Genomic DNA, 17,856 nt, shown 5'->3' with positions numbered 1-17,856 from the left:
CACCCGGACAGTTCGGGTTTGGAATCATGTGTCCGGGTTTCAAACTGCCTGAAACCCGGACACATTATTCAGACTAGGCTATGGCTTCTCAGCAGGGTTGTTGGCTGCAGTTGTCGAAAGCCGAGAGTGTCTGTTACACTCTCTTTCACACTGCACAGAGCCAGCACAACAACCCCCCCCCCCCCCCAAAAACACACACACAGATGGGAGAGGAGAGAGGGCTTGATCTGCTCCTCTTCCATCCCACCCCTACCCCTCTGTGTCTGCCCACATTCCAGTCCCTGACACCGTGCCTCAGAAAACGAAAGTGGTAGCCGGAAATTTGAAGTCCAGCAGCCTCAGATACATCTGGATGACAGCTGCTGACTGCCAAGGAGTGAGTGAGCTCACCATCCATCCCTGTCTGTAACTAAAGTCTCCCCCCTTCTCTCTCCTGCCTCTGAATGAGTACACTAAGGTAATTCAGGGTTCTCAGAGCACCCCTTACATCAGAGTTCCCCTTTACACCAGAGGCCACAGTGTCCCCCCTTACATCAGACTCCTCTCCATGCATCAGAGTTATCAGTGTTTCCCCTTAAATCAGGGTTTCCAGAGCATCCCTTATGTTAGAGTCCCCAGAGTTCTCCCTTACATCAGAGTCCGCAGAGTCCCCCCTTACAATGTAAGATAACTCTGCAAGTGGATTCAGATGTAAAAGGGGAACTATGTGGACTCTGATGTAAAGGGGGATTCTTGTGATTAATTTCATATGATTAGAAATGTTAGTTTATTGTAAAATTTATGTATAGTTTATACTATAAAAAAAAAAATTCTATGCACCGCTAAAGTGTTCGGGTTTGACTTGAAGAAAAGGTGGCAACCCTAGACAAGACCTGTAAGTGTTGAAGAAGATAAAAATCTGTTTTTATGTCCTGCCCATGGGTTGTGCTGTGTGGCAAAGCTGTGTAAATCTCAGGACGGAATTGAAAGGAATGCAGATCCATTGGCAGCTAAATCAGAGCTCAGATATGTATTTTACCTGTGTTGTTTAGCTGTTTGCCTGAAGTTCAACTTTAAGGTTAGACATGTGAAATGAAGCTTCGAGCTGATAAATGTAAACATGAAATATGCCCTGAAAAATGGTGGCATACTGGTGGGTTTTACCTCTGTGAAAGGCTATTATGGCTGTACTCAGTGTCACTGATGATGGCATTTCTAAATACCAGCAATTGGAAACCAGTGTCAGAAGTCTATTGTATTCAAAGTATAATGGTGCTTATTTGTACAATCTCTGGCTGGACTACCATGTTTTTGTCCCTATTGGCTTTGAGGTCGTGCTCTCTCCTCAGTCCATAGTGAGATTCTCTTCTAGGCCCATTAGTGTTTTTAAAGAGGAAGTAAATCCTGATGGGATTTTTCATTCCCTGCAAAGGTAAAGCATAATGGACTACTATGCATCGCATAGTATCCCATTATGTGTCACTTACCTGACACAGGAGCCAGCGAAGTCACCGCTGTCCCCTGTAGTCCGGAGCATCCATCTTCTTGGTGGGTCTCGCTGCTCCGCCACTGTCATTCGGCGAAGCTGTCACTCCCGCGCAGGCGCACGGGAGACGCCACTCGCAGCATATCGCCATTGACCGCGACGCGCTCAGTCTAGACGTAGACAGTGGTGCCTGTCTTTTGGCAAATATCTCCTAAACCGTGTAGGTTTAGGAGATATTTCTTGGACCTACAGGTAAGCCTTAATCTAGGCTTACCTGTAGGTCAAAGTTGGTTGTAAGGGTTTACAACCACTTTCCCTAAAGTGTTGCTTAACCCACAACAGTAAAATCAGTCTTTATATGAAGTAAAGCATGCTTGTTCAAAAATAAGTTCACTCGGCTTTGGGCAGATGTTGCCATCATCCTTGTAATAGTATCCAAACATCAAATAGTTTCTCTTAGGACTTTTACATGGCAACCAACATATACTCCAAAGACATGCTGGTAGGTTAATTGGATCCTGTCTAAATTGTCCCTAGTATGTATGAATGTGAGTTGGGGACCTTAGATTGTAAGCTCCTTGAGGGTAAGGACTGATGTAAATGTGCAATGTATATGTAAAGAGCTGCGTAAATTGACGGCGCTATATAAGTACCTGAAATAAATAAATTAAAAAAATATACCACCAGATGGTTCATGTATAAAAAATATACATTTTATTATTCACAATTAGACCTTCATGAGGCTCAAACATATTAAAAGACATTAGGACATTCTACAATATAGCACAATTGCGGTGGTGATACCCAATAATAACATTTAATGTATGGAGAGGGGAATCCATCGTGTTTTGAAAATATCTTCATCAGGGATATGTATCGCCACCATACAAACAAGATGTGTCAATGCTTAAGAATCTTTCCAAGAATATCCTCCTCAGATAAGAACATGAGACACCCAAGAAACAGGACCGCATGTATGTTAAAAAGTGACCAAAGGATACAGCATTTGTATCCAAGAGAACTGATAAATGGTGAGTCCCCCAAGAAACCAAACATATGTCTGCCCAATTTGGAGACCAGTGTGGTGTCTCCCTCTGTATCATGGAGGGTTGTCGTGTTATACTCACTATGGAACCTAAGGGGTTAATCCTGCACATTGTTTAAAAAGGCTGTTTGATCCTGTCTTCTCTGATCTCTTCTTTTACTGTCCCCAATCCATCTGATGATATCACAGAGCCCTAGGAGACACTCTGCACATGCTCAGTGTGGCGTGTAATGAGTTATTTTTTTTTGGGAGGGTGAATGTGATTTGCACGGGGCCAATAAGCACTGCCTAGAAAGAGGGTCAGGGGTTATGCAGCCTCATAGGACAGTCAGTGGAGAATAAAAACTCCTCCTATAAGCTTTTTTTTTTTTTTTTTTTTTTTTAACTCAAAACAGATTTTATTGGTACAAAAATACAAATGACAATCACAGAATCAGCATAACATACATGTTCATGCAGCATACAAAGAAAGGTACTTTTCACTTGTCAATGTCATGTACCACTATTGGTATAGATATTCTCCTATATAAACAGCATACCAAGTTAAAGAAATAGTATGGTCCATTCGGGCCTCAGCCCCTTTGCAACAGGGCCTGCCCTTACCACGTCAGTTGTTATTTCTCTATAACTCTATATTCCCCGGTATATCTCTCCTCCTATAAGCTTTAACCAGTGCTTGGTCGGACACTGATAGAAGTCACAAGACTGCTATATACTGCTGATGAGAAAAGGTACTTAGCCATTTATATTTATGAAAATAGTTGCATTTCCATGTTCTGTGTACTGTGTGGGATCAGCTATAGTGAATACAGGGCACTGGGTTTAGGAACAATTTAATCAGAGAGAATGAGCATTGCTACGAAGCTTACCATAGCTAGTGGAATGCAACAGGGTGTTGGCAAAAATATGTTTTTTTTCCATGTGGCTTGTATGTGCTGGAAAACCAATATCACCACTCTTTCAAGGAAGCAATTAATAGTCAAAAAATTTCAACTCAGAATTTGTTTCATTTTTGCCTTGTCAGTTTATTTTTTTCCAGTCTGTTTTATAAGGATACATTTCCTTTCATTTCCTAACCCAGAGACACAACAGGAAGTAAGACATTTCTGCAAAGTGTCAATTATCAGAATAGGTGTCTTCCTGTACCAGTGAAAACTGTAACATTTTGGATTTTCCATCACTTCGACCCCTTTCACACTGGGGCGTTTTTCAGGCGCTTTAGCGTGCCTGTAAAGCGCCTGAAAGAAGCCTCATCTGCAATCCCAATGTGAAAGCCCGAATGCTTTTCACACTCATCTGCACAATCCTGGATAAAAAATGTCCTGCAAGCAGCTTCTTTGCAGTGCTGCAAAGAAGCTGCTTGCAGGACTTTTTGACGCCCCGCCAGCGCAGCGCCTCAGTGTGAAAGCACTCAGGCTTTCACATTGGGATTGCAGATGAGGTCTCTTTCAGGAGCTTTACGGACGCTTTTTTTTTTTTAACGCTAAAGCCCCTGAAAAACGCCCCAGTGTGAAAGGGGTCTGAGTGTGAAAGCACTTTCACATTGGGATTGCAGATGAGGCTTCTTTCAGGTGCTTTACAGGTGCTTTTTTTTAACGCTAAAGTGCCTGAAAAAGGCACCAGTGTGAAAAGGGTCTTACTGTCCTGGTGACAATGGATGAATCTTCTCATCTGGAATACAAAAAAAAAACACAGGTTCTGACATTTCCCAACAAAGAATAATATGGGTAGATGTTTTAGGGAAACAAGGTCTTCATAGCTGACGGGTGTTATAGATCATGTTCTTCACTTTAGGATTTATACATAAAGCTGAAGGAGAGAAAACATTTTGTGTCACCTATAAAAACTACCCATTTTTTGGCTCTTCTGATGTCCTGTTTTCATGGTATTTAAGATTGTTAGTTATTTCCAAGTGAAAAGTCGTCGAACATCGTATCCAGACTATGTCAAAACTTTTTAGCCTTGTGTAATGACACCACAAAGCTTACTAAGACAAACTGCACTTTATTGCCACATAGGTCAGGCCAAACATAGATATGAAGAAAGCAAGACCTGCTGTGACCATTTCCTGTGAGGCATTAGGTCCACATTAATTTTATATATATATATATATATATATATATATATATATATATATACACTTAAGAGAGGACTAGTGATTGACTGTCATCTAGGTGAAGCCCAGAAGTCAGCTATGACTAGTAGGAGAGACCCAAGGGTTGCCTGTGACATGAAGGTGAGGCTAATGAGTCATCTGTGAGAAGTACATGAAGCTCAATGATCATGTATACAAGTAATTGAGACCCAAAAATCACCTATGACAAGTAGGAGAGGACCAGGTGTCATCTGTGACAAATACATGAGGCCCAAAGGTCACCCGTGACAATTAGGTGAGTCCCAGGAGTCATCGATGACAAGTAAGCAAGGTTCAGTGGTCATCTGGGACATATAAGTAAAGCCTTAGGATTGTTTGTGGCAAGTAGGTGAGGTTCATAGGTCATCTGTGACCAGTTGGTAAGGCCCAGGGGTCATCTCTGACTGGGTGGTAAGGCCCAGGGGTCATCTGTGACCAGTTTGTTAGGTCCAGGTGTCACCTGTAACCAGTTGGTAAAGTCATGAGGCCTTGGTGAAATATGTTTAAGCATGACTTTGGTAGAAGGTAACCAAAGCTACGTGAAACAAGCTCCAACTGCTTATATTTATTTCCTGATGGCAATTGAATCTCCTGGAGTAGTCATATTTTATAGCACGTTTAAAGACATATTGCAAGTAAATAAAATATATTTTATGTACAGGAAAAATGGCAAGTAAGCATTTAAAATACTACATTTTCCGTGCAATTTTGTATGTTGGTGACAGGGTCTACCGTATTTATCGGCGTATAACACGCAGAGGCGTATAACACGCTCATTCATTTTAAGGGAAGTTTCAGGAAAAGAACTTTTAAATAAGGAACTTTGACGCAAAATAAGGGTCAGTGCCCATCTGCAGCCTCACCATTGCCATCAATGCATCCTGATCAATGCCCATCTGCAGCCTCCTCAGTCCACATCAATGCAGCCTCACCATTGCCTCAATGCAGCAGCCTCACCATTGCCATCAGTGCAGCAGCCTCACCGTTGACATTAGTGCAGCCTGATCAATGCCCATCTGCAGCCCAAAGGGGACAGGGAGGGGAGGCGGGACGAGCTTACATACAGTGAGAATCTCCTATGATAGACAGAACAGTGGTACAATGGCGGCCCAGTAGACGGGACTTCCTATTACAGAGGCCGCCAAGTAAACAGGAGATTCTCACTGCATGTAATCTGTCGGCGCTTGCCCTGCCCCCCTCCCTGTCCCCTCCGAGGCAGCTTAAATTGAAGTATTGGCGTATAACATGCACATGCTATTTGCACCCGATTTTCATGGTGAAAAAGTGAGTGTTATACGCCAATAAATACAGTATTTAATGCCTGAGCAGCTTATACTTACCTGAAGCTAGCAATCATAAAAGAAGATTGATGCATGGGGTAACCTAACCTGTGCAAGGAGACCTTTGTGAATTGAAAACATAATTTCTGATTTAAATATTCTACAAAGGATGCACAATGGTAAAATGATGCACATGTTATATTGTGAAATACTGACACAATGGAGATAATCTAGTGTGTTGTCCACGTGCAACTATGGTAATGTTTTATCGCATCTCGATTCCAGGCATTTCTGAATAATGAAGATTACTTGTCCATGCTGCTGAAAAGATGGGCGTCAGGTAAGTTTCTATTGAAGGAAAATTACAGCAGTTTTTATTTACTGTAATATTTTTTTAATTTATTTATATATACAGTATCTCACAAAATTGAGTACACCCCTCACATTTTTGTAAATATTTTATTATGTGTTTTTCATGTGACAACACCAAGAAATTACACTTTGCTACAATGTAAAGTAGTGAGTGTACAGCTTGCATAACGGTGTAAATTTGCTGTCCACTCAAAATAACTCAACACACAGCCATTAATGTCTAAATTGCTGGCAACAAAAGTGAGTACACCCCTAAGTGAAAATGTCCAAATTGGGCCTAAAGTGTCAATATTTTGTGTGGCCACCATTATTTTCCAGCACTGCCTTAACCCTCTTGGGCATGGAGTTCACCAGAGCTTCACAGGTTACCACTGGAGTCCTCTTCCACTCCTCCATGGCAACATCACAGAGCTGGTGGATGTTAGAGACCTTGTGCTCCTCCACCTTCTGTTTGAGGATACCCCACAGATGCTCAATAGGGTTTAGGTCTGGAGACATGCTTAGCCAATCCATCACCTTTACAGTCAGCTTCTTTAGCAAGGTAGTGGTTGTCTTGGAGGTGTGTTTGGTGTCATTGTCATGTTGGAATACTGCCAGGGGAGGGAATCATGCTTTGCTTCAGTATATCACAGTACATGTTGGCATTCATGGTTCCCTCAATGGACTGTAGCTCCCCAATGCCGGCAGCACTCATGCAGCCCCAGACCATGACACTCCCACCTCCATGCTTAACTGTAGGCAAGACACACTTGGCTTTGTACTCCTCACCTGGTTGCCACCACACACGCTTGACACCATCTGAACTAAATAAGTTTATCTTGGTCTCATCAGACCACAGGACATGGTTCCAGTAATCCATGTCCTTAGTCTGCTTGTCTTCAGCAAACTGTTTTCAAGCTTTCTTGTGCATCATTTTTAGAAGAGGCTTCCTTTGGGATGACAGCCTTGCCAGTCATTTTGATGCAGTGTGCAGCGTATGGTCTGAGCACTGACAGGCTGACCCCCCACCCCTTCCACCTCTACAGCAATACTGGCAGAACTCATACGTCTATTTCCCAAAGACAACCTCTGGATATGACACTGGGCACGTGCAATCAACCTCTTTGGTCGACCATGGCGAGGTCTGTTCTGAGTGGAACCTATCCTGTTAAACTGCTATATGGTCTTGGACACTGTACTGCAGCTCAGTTTAAGGGTCTTGGTAATCTTTTTATTGTCTATGCCATTTTTATGTAGAGCAACAATTCTTTTTTTCAGATCCTCAGAGAGTTCTTTGCCATGAGGTACCATGTTGAACTTCCAGTACTACTTCATATTCCCATCGCACACGTTCCTGGATGCGCTCTCAGATTTGGCTGCTGTAGCAAAAACCAGCTGGATACTGGTTCAAGTCACGGTGAAGATATCTGCCAGCACACCATGGAAAGACACATGTAGCGTTCAAACGGGGGATTTATTGCATGATCACAACACAAAGATAGTGCAACGTTTCGGAGCCGCACAGGGCCCCTTCGTCAGGCATGTGATCTTTATGTTGTGATCATGCAATAAATCACCCGTTTGGACACTACTTGTGTCGTTCCATGGTGTGCTGGCAAATATCTTCACCATGTTGAACTTCCAGTGACCAGTATGAGAGAGTGAGAGTGATAACATCAAATTTAACACACCTGCTGGCCATGCACACCTGAGACCTTGTAACACTAACGAGTCACATGACACCGGGGAGGGAATATGGCTAATTGGGCCCAATTTGGTCATTTTCACTTAGGGGTGTACTCACTTTTGTTGCCAGCGGTTTAGACATTAATGGCTGTGTGTTGAGATATTTTGAGGGGACAGCAAATTTACACTGTTATACAAGCTGTACACTCACTACTTTACATTGTAGCAAAGTGTCATTTCTTCAGTGTTGTCACATGAAAAGATATAATAAAATATTTATTAATGTGTGTGTGTGTGTGTGTGTGTGTGTGTGTGTGTGTATATATATATATATATATATATATATATATATATATATATATATACACATACACATACACACTAGAGCTGCACGATCCTGGATAAAATGAGAAACCCTATTTTTTTTTTGTTTAGAATAAAGATCACAATTCTCGCGGCGTAACATCATCTTTCACATTATACAAAAAATTGGGCTAACTTTACGGTTTAGTTTTTTAAATTAAGTGTATTTTTAAACAAAAAATTGTGTTTGAAAGGCCGCTGCACAAATACAGTGTGGCATAAAATATTGGAAAAAACACAATTTTTTTTTTCTCTAGGGTCTCTAAAATATATATATATATAATATATATATATATATATATCTATATTGTGACAGAGCGAGGCTCTGTCCTTATGAAATTGGAGGAAAAAGAGACACAGACACAGAGTTTGCATATCTGCGGACTGCAAGACTACAGAGTGTAGCGTTTAAATGGAGAATGGAGAAAACTGCTCTGTCAGTTTTCTCCAGGTTTTGCTAGCTCCAAATGGGATTCTGTAGTTTGGAGATCCCTGAGAGCCATGGGTGGGACGGGATCTCCAACCCTGTGTCCGGGTCTTGCCGATAGTGAGCAGGGTGTGTGCCCAGCTGCACACAGCCCATATAACGAGGGGCTGTTGGGAGTAGAGTGTGGAGGATGGTGGAGTGTGAGCAGCTTGCTGCTGCTTGAAGACAAGCCTGTGTTTGGAGAGTGGTCTGCCCTGTGGGAGACTGTAGTCCGTGTAAGGCAGTGGTCCCCAACCTTTTTGGCACCGGGGACCGGCTGTGTGGATGAAAATTGTGCCAAGGCCTGGGGGGGTCGGCGATTTTTCACGGGCAATGGCTGGTGTTAGTGATTCAATCATCACGGCACCATGCTTGATATGGTGTCAGGGTGATTGAACCATATTATTTCTATTATTACATTGCAGTAATAAATGAAATAGTTCAACTCGCCATACTGTAGAATCAGTGGGAGCCTTGAGTGTGTCACTTACTACTGTCGCCTGCTACTAGATGTGCATAGTCACTTGCCACGCTGCCTGTCACTAGAAGCGGAATGTCACTTTTGCCACACTGCCTGCCACAAGATGTAGATTGCCACCTGCCACGTTGCCTGTCACCAGATGCGGAGTGAGTGGAGCGCCCCTTGTGGTATGTCAGGCAGACAGCTGAGGGGGTGAGCTACAGGTCCCAGCACACCTCACCTGTACTCCCACACACAGCTCACCTGTCATTGATGATGTCACATCTCTGTGGGATCGCCCCTCTGGATGTTGCAGGGTGTCTCTCTCCTCATGCTGCAGCTGGTCTCATCTGGCAGGGGGAGGGTCCGGGACTCCTTCAGCTCTCAGTCTCTGGCTCCACCCCTCTGCCACCCCTGATTAGCTGTCTGGGGGGCAGGCAATCTGCGCCGCTGAACAAGGAATCAGCATATGTTTTCACACACTAGGAGCCGGGGGAGAGCGGTGATGCGGGCAGGCAGTATGAGATGATGTCATCTCTCTGCTCCCCGCTGCACCTCCGACACAGACTGGCTTTGAGGGTGGAAGACAGGTGATGCAGAGGGGGCGGAGAGAGATATAATCTCTGCTTGCCCGCCCGCTCGCTTCTTCCATCCACCGCTTTCATACCCGTAGCCCAGCATGTGTCTTGCAGCCGCCCGCACCCGCAGCCCACCTGCAGAAGGGCCACGGCCCCGTAGTGGGCCAGGGACCGGGGGTTGATGACCCCTGGTGTAAGGGACTGGGAAAAGCTGATAGCCTTGAAAGTCGGGAAGACTACGGAAGCCAGTGAGTCCAGGGGGCTGGAAAAAAAATCAATAAGTCTGTTGGGAGCAAGCGGAGGAACTTCTGACGAGAGAGCCAGGTGGCTTGGTATGTTTTCATTTGTGTGCTGAATGAAGATACCGTAAACCCCTGCGTGGGATTCCTGGATGGACTATTGCTTTGTTTTATATTTTTATATATATATATATATATATATATATATATATATATATATATATATATATATAATATATTTTTTTTTTTTTTATAACGACTTTAACTTGTAAGCAACAAGTGTCAGAAAACTGGGACTGTGTTGTCGGAAATTCCGATTGTGTGTGGGCTCCATTGGACTTTTTCCCGTCAGAATTTCTGACACACAAAGTTTGAGATTTGGTTCTAAAATTTTCCAACAATTAAATCCGATAATTTAAATTCCGATCGTGTGTGAACAATTCCGATGCACAAAGTGCCACGAATGCCCAGAATAAATTACGAGATGAAAGCTATTGGCTACTGGCCTCTTTATAGTCCCGTTGTACGTCACCTGGTTCTGAAGGATCCGATTTTCCAACAACTTTGTGTGACCGTGTATGCAAGACAAGTTTGGGCCAAAACCCCTCGGAATGTCCAACCGTGTGTACAGGGCATAAGTCTTTAAGTAGTTAAACTGACCTCATTTACAGACCGAAGTACATTCCTTTTGATCTAAAAGTACCAAATGATGCATTCTATCTCTTCTCTCTCAGTGCTGAGGAATGTTGATAAACATTTTCCTTTTTTTTTTTTTGACAGCTCTAAGTAGAGAACGGCTCTACATTATTTACATAGAATCGGGGAAATGCTGGATGAAGATCGTGAGGGGGGCTGCATCGAGGGCTTGATTTTTTTTTTTTTTTTTTTTTAATGATTAATCATGCAGCTCTAATATATACACTATGTTGCCAAAAGTATTGGGACGCCTGCCTTTGCACACACATGAATTTTAATGGCATACCAGTCTTAGTCCATAGGATTCAATATTGAGTTGGCCCACCTTTTGCAGCTATAACAGCTTCAACTCTTCTGGGAATTAAACACCAAAACGCAGTCTTCCATCAGCCAACAAAAACCTCTTCCTCGTGCCCAAAGCCCGGTATAAATCCAAGGGGGATCGGAGATTCGCTGTCCAAGGGCCTCGGCTATGGAATGCTCTACAATCAACATCCGCCTGGAAGAAAATCACCTGGCTTTTAGGAAAAAAACTCAAGACCTTCCTCTTTTAGCAGATGATCAAAGCTCGCCACAGCGCCTAGAGGCGATTCAGTTCGCATTGTGCGCCATACAAGTATTTCATTCATTCAAGGCTTTCCACAAGGTTTAGGAGTGTGTTTATGGGAATGTTTGACCATTCTTCCAGAAATGCATTTGTGAGGTTAGGCACTGATGTTGGACGAGAAAGCCTGGCTCGTAGTCTACGCTCTAATTCATCCCAAAAGTGTTCTATCAGGTTGAGGTCAGGACTTTGTGGACCTTACTTTGTGCACTAGTCCAAATCATTTCGTGGATGGGGGATTATGATGTGAGGTTGTTTTTCAGTGGTTGGGCTTGGCCCCTTAGTTCCAGTAAAAGGAACTCTGAAGGCATCAGCATACCAAGACATTTTGGACAATTTAATGCTCCTAACTTTGTGGAAACAGTTTCGGGATGGCCCCTTCCTGTTCCAACATGACTGCGCACCACATGGATGAGTGAGTTTGGGATGGAGGAACTTGACTGGCCTGCACAGAGTCCTGCCCTCAACACGATAGAAAACCTTTTGGATTAATTAGAGTGGAGACTGCGAACCGGGCCTTCTTGTCCAAGATCAGTACCTGACCTCACCAATGCGCTTCTGGAAGAATTGAAACATTCCCACAGACACACTCCTAAACCTTGTGGACAGCCATCCCAGAAGAGTTGAAGCTGTTATAGCTGTAGGGTGGGCCAACTCAATATTGAACCCTACGGATAAAGACTGGGATGCCATTAAAGTTCATGTGCGTGTAAAGGCAGGCGTCCCAATACTTTTGACAATATAGTGTATATGCATATATTTTATTTATTTATTTTTTAAGTATAACTAAAGGCAAAACTTTTTTTTTGTAGTAGTAGTTTTGGATAGAATGGAGAACGATCATAACACTTGTCAGTTTTGCTGTCTGTGCCCCTGTTGGGGATATTCACTCTATTTGTTCTGTTTACCATTATCAGTGAAAGTAAAAGAAAATTCCAAATTTGGGGCTGACATCAGAACAGTAATAGAGGGGAAATCTTCCAATGGGGACACAATTTCTGGTGATCCTGGTGACATCCTGAGATTCCCACATTTTGGAACAATTTTCTCTCACTCCCTGTTTTGTCTATGGAACAGAAAGTGAAGGGAAATTTTCCCTACTGAACAATATGTAAAAAAAAACCTGACAGGGGTTATAACCCTCCCTTGTAAGAGGTCTGTGTACCCCAAAAAATGGGAAAGTGGTGTCCGCCGAGGCACCCGAATGTGAAGGAGAAGCTAAGAAGTGGATTCTTCATTGATTCAATATTTATTGCTCACAGAAAAGTATAAAACACTGTCAACGCATTTCATGGCCTCCCTTACTCGATTCAAAATTTAAAAAAAATGCTTGCCTCAAGTTACACTTTGACTATAATATGAAACCTTTGTTTTACAAATAACAGTGTGCCTGGTCCAAATAGCAAAGTTTGCTGAAAAAGACTAGCTTTTTAAATGTGTAAAATTTAGCAAAGAAAACAAAAGACGATTTATAATTTCAGGTGATGGGGAGTGTTGCTGTGTGAGGATGTGCTGGATACAGGTTCCAGAGAGCTATGCATTGCGATAGGGGGTGGAGTGAATAGCGACTTCAGTGAGGTATGCTCTGTGATGGGAGTGATGATTGTAGGGAGGGATTTGCTGTAAGTGGGGTGAATAGAGGTTGTAGGGAGTAGACATGGGCGCCGTCAATAAATTTGTTTCTTTCCATTACTGTTCGTATTAGAATCAATTCGTACTTCGTATTTCGTGTCTGAAATTCAATTTCAATTCGTATGAAATACAAATTGTCGTTAGGTTCGTTAACTTGTACGAACATTCTTTACGATGAATTTAAAGGCAAAAATATACCTCAATATGACAGTTGATGCTGATGGAAGTTTGGTTTTTTTACCCGAAATACAAAATTTCGTTGAAGAATTTCCTATCCGAAATACGAATTTTCGTTAGATGAAGGGCTCCCACCATCCTTGTGCTGTGCTGACTTCCTCCTGGGGCTGTACCCCTGCTGTGCTCAGTATGTCAGCACAGCACAGGAATTTGGGTACAGCCCCAAAAGGAAGTCAGCATAGCACAGAGATGGTGGGAGCCCCTCATAATAAGCATAATGAGTCGTCGACGCGACGATGACTGATCCGAAAATTCGTAAACAAATGTTCGTATTTCGTACAAAATTCAGATGCATGGCAATTCGTATTTAGGATCCTCCCGAATGTACGAATTTAGGGAAATTCATACTAAACTAATCGCACATGTCTAGTAGGGAGTGATGTGCTGTAATTGGGGTGAATAGAGGTAGGGAGGGGTGCGCTGTAAGTGGGGTGAATAGAGACTGTAGGGAGGGATGCACTGTAAGTGGAGTAAATAGAGACCGTAGGAAGAGATGCGCTGTAAGTGGGGTAAATAGAGGCTGTATGGAGGGATGCACTGTAATTGGCGTGAATAGAGGCTGTAGGAAGTGATGCGCTGTAAGTGGGGTGAATAGAGGCTGTAGGAAGTGATGCGCTGTAAGTGCAGTGAATAGAGGTAGGGAGAGATGTGCTGTAAGTGGGGTGAATAGAGGCAGTAGGGAGGGATGCGTTGTAAGTGGGGTGAATAGAGGCTGTAGGGAGCTATGTGCTGTAAGTAGGGTAAATAGAGGCTGTAGGAAGTGATGCGCTGTAAGTGGAGTAAATAGAGGCTGTAGGAAGTGATGAGCTGTAAGTGTAGTGAATAGAGGCTGTAGGAAGTGATGCGCTGTAAGTGGAGTGAATAGAGGCTGTAGGGAGCTATGTGCTGTAAGTGGGGTAAATAGAGGCTGTAGGAAGTGATGAGCTGTAAGTGGAGTGAATAGAGGCTGTAGGGAGCGATGTGCTGTAAGTGGGGTAAATAGAGGCTGTAGGAAGTGATGAGCTGTAAGTGGAGTGAATAGAGGCTGTAGGGAGCGATGCGCTGTAAGTGGGGTGAATAGAGGCTGTAGGGAGCTATGTGCTGTAAGTAGGGTAAATAGAGGCTGTAGGAAGTGATGCGCTGTAAGTGGGGTGAATAGAGGTAGGGAGTCTTTCAAATCTCCCCTGAAATCACACTGAAATGCGGGTTTGAAATTGCGTGAGTTCAGCTGAATTTGCATGATTTCAAACCCACGTTCAGTGTGAATGTACCCTTAGTGTAATATCATTCAATGCTCTCTGAATTCATTTGCTTAGTATTGTTGCTACTTTTCTGAATAATATTACTTAATAATAATGTAATATAACTCCAGGCAGGTATACAAGACACAAATTAATACAGATTTGTGTTATTAAATACATCATTAAATGTATTTAATTTTAAATGCAGTAAGAGTACCTGAATGTGATTTGGCATCATCCCTTTGCAGTCCATATACAGCAGAGCCCAGACTGGATTTATCACTGTGCTGCTTCTTCTTTACTGTCACAGTCTTAAAGTGATCCTGAAGGTTGTAATTATTATTATTTTTCACTTAAAGGCCACCCACCGCATATACTATATACTGCGGCAGGGCTGCTCTATTGCAGGAAACAAAGTACCTGTACGTTGTTTCATGCAATAGATACTCTGGGTGCACTTGCACTGCCAGAGGAGCCCGCACCCGCTGCACGGAGGGGGAGCCAATCAGCAGGCCACCTGCGATCACTCCACAGAGGGGCAGAACAGGGATCTGCTTATGTTACAAGGCAGATCTATGTTCTGACAGGGAAGTATTCATAGATATTCGTTTCCTAGTACTCAGGAACAGCGATCTCTGTGTTCTTTCTGTCAGTACTTCCCCCACACAGTTAGAAAACACACTGAGGGAACGCACTTTGATCACCCGTGATGTTAACCACTTCCATGCCAGTGTCGTTTATACAGTGATCAATGCATTTTTATAGCACTGATCACAAGGTGTGGCCCGTCCATTGTGGGCACATGAGTGCCTCCCTCCCATCCCTACCACCACATCCTCCCTATCCATGCACCCGCCCCCTATCAGGACGCCTGATGCATGAATTCTTATGATGGGGGGTGGGTTTTTTGAAGCACTGATTAGAGCGAGACACTCTAATAGGCTTCAAAATAGGGTGGGCTCAGGGCACAGAGCATTGTGTCCGGAGCCCACCCAGGTGTGCTGCAACAGTGAATGCAACACTGATTCTACTCCTGGCCAATTGGGAAGCGGGTCTAATACCTGTCACCCAATTGGTTGAAAGGACAGGTGATCCTATTGGACGCCTGGGAGAAGGGAGGAGTGCCACAGAAGACACAGGAGCCCCCCACCGTCCATAGAAGCCTGCTGCCACCGGAGCCTGCAACCCTGCGAAAGCCATTTGCTGCCTGCCGAAGCCTGAAACCCACCACTGGCGCTGGAGCCTGTATTCCGCCGCTGCCTGCAGGAGCCCGCTACCTGCTTGCTGGGGTGAGCGCAGGGGTGGGAGCTGAGATGTCACTGATCAACGTTTGGGGTGGATTTTTATTGGATATGTATTATAGCAGGAAGTAAAAATATATATATTTTTTTCAAAATTGTTGGTCTTTTTTTGTTTATAGTGCAAAAAATAAAAACCACAGAGGTTATCAAATTCTACCAAAAAAAAGCTCTATTTCTGGGAAAAAAGGACTTACATTTTATTTGAGTATAGCGTCGCACGGCCGCGCAATTATCAGTTACAGTAATGCAGAGCCATATAGTGAAACTGCGACACTGACTTAACCCCCCTACGCCCCAGAAATGGGGGAAAAAAATCCCGCTCCCTTGGCCCCTCTGTTGAAGGGAAATGCCCTGGTAAACAAGTAGGAGCGGTCCTATGATCCTATGACCTTGTCAAATGAATCTAAATCTCAAATAAATTGTACACCCCCCTTAATGGAATTTCTCAATGGAATCCCTGATGTAGCAAGCTTCTTGTGCTGCGACATCCTGTCAATGTTTACAGGAGAGCTGCATGACTTTCAGGGCAGCTAGGAATGTCTGTTCACCCTTGTGATTGTAAGACAAGAACATTGGAAAGGGCAGCGAGTTGTCATCGGGTGGGTTTCATACCTGCTCTCCTCCTGGAACAATGCCCTGATTGTGTGTGAGCGCGGGGTGTATTGCTTAATACAGACAAGTACAATTGTGCAATCCAAATACACACAATTTGTAATAAATAGAAAGGACATTGTAGAGTGTCAGTTCTTAAGTAATCACTTGGAACAGTTCGACATTCTGCAAGATCAGCAAGTTTCCTCTATTAGTCACATGCAGTATTTTGATGTGCTGAATGTACAATTTAGATTATTTTTTGCAAAATTTGAACTTTTTTTTTATATTATAGAAACAGAATAGCAAACAAAAGAACTCCACTCCACTGTATCTGAAATGACCACATCAAATAATTACTTTAAAGGTAAAGAGACCATACCTCCCAACATTTTGGGATAGGAATGAGGGACACCTACCAACATATGTATGTAGGCATAGGACACGCCCCTGCCACACCCCCTTAAAGGAGAAATAACAAAAAAAGTTAATTAAGTCCTCAAAGACTTTTTTTTTTTTTTACCTCTACTATTGCTTTATATTGGCTTTTAAAATGTACAAATGCAGCAATTTAGAAATTGGATGAAAGGTTTAGCACTGGGAAACACTTTTTGAAAGATAAAAAGTGCATTTTATTGACAAATATATGGATCACACCAAAACTGAGGGACAAATGAGGGACAGATGGACATTTTACCAAATCGAGGACAGTCCCTCGAAATCAGGGACAGTTGGGCGCTATGAGAGACCCTGTCACCTGACCATTAATTTCAAGAATAATCTTTCCTTCCTCTAAGATTCTATGTGCATCTAATGTATTTTATGTGTGATATTTACCTATAAAAGCCACCCTTGTAGATATCCAAAAGCCTCGAGTCTGCTGCTGGTCCCCATCATCTTGGATGGTGTTCAGTGAAGAAAAAAAATCCTTTTACATTAACTACTTTAAGACCAAGCCTTTTCTGGAACTTTTTATTTACAAGTTTAAATCAGTATTTTTTGCTAGAAAATTACTTATAACCCCCAAACATTATATATATATACACCTTAATGAATTTTAAAAAATAATATATATTTTTTTCTGAAATATGAAAGATGGTGTTACGCCAAGTAAATAAATACCTTGCATGTCATTTCTAAAAAGGAAGCAATCCAAACTATACTTCTAATACAATCAAAAAAATTGTCTATAAAGATTTATTTTTTTATTATTAATAAAGGATTAATAGTCTATAAATTCAAATAAAATTGAAGTTCAAACACAGTCTTTTGCATGTAATGCCTCTTTCACACGGGGCGGATCAGTAATGATCCGCCCCGTGATGATCCGCTCGCTCAGCGGGGATCGCTCCGTTGTCCCCGCTGAGCCGGCTGCGGACAGGGCGGTCTCCGCACACTGTGCGGGGACCGCCCTGTCAGCTCTCCGCTCTCCTCTATGGGGATCGGACGAGCATGGACCGTGTGTCCGTGTTCATCCGATCCGCTCTGCAGACGGACAGAAAAATAGG

The 17,856-nt window shown here is 43.0% G+C and overlaps 1 protein-coding gene across 2 annotated transcripts in view; it reads left to right on the top strand.

Moving 5' to 3' along the window:
* Window positions 1–17,856, top strand: part of TLR5 (toll like receptor 5) — a 54,860-nt gene that overhangs the window by 15,330 nt on the left and 21,674 nt on the right. For both annotated transcript variants that reach the window (XM_077485843.1, XM_077485844.1), the window contains exon 2: window positions 6,210–6,264. In XM_077485843.1, the coding sequence (XP_077341969.1) occupies window positions 6,254–6,264 (11 nt within the window). In that variant the 5' untranslated portion in view covers window positions 6,210–6,253. The remainder of the gene's footprint in view (window positions 1–6,209; window positions 6,265–17,856) is intronic.

Source organism: Lithobates pipiens, unplaced genomic scaffold (genome assembly GCF_037356315.1).
Source record: "Lithobates pipiens isolate NorthernLeopardFrog02 unplaced genomic scaffold, aLitPip1_a1.2 Scaffold_18, whole genome shotgun sequence".
Classification (NCBI taxonomy): domain Eukaryota; kingdom Metazoa; phylum Chordata; class Amphibia; order Anura; family Ranidae; genus Lithobates; species Lithobates pipiens.
Note: the sequence above shows the minus strand (reverse complement) of the source record. Positions and strands in the feature narration are given on the sequence as shown.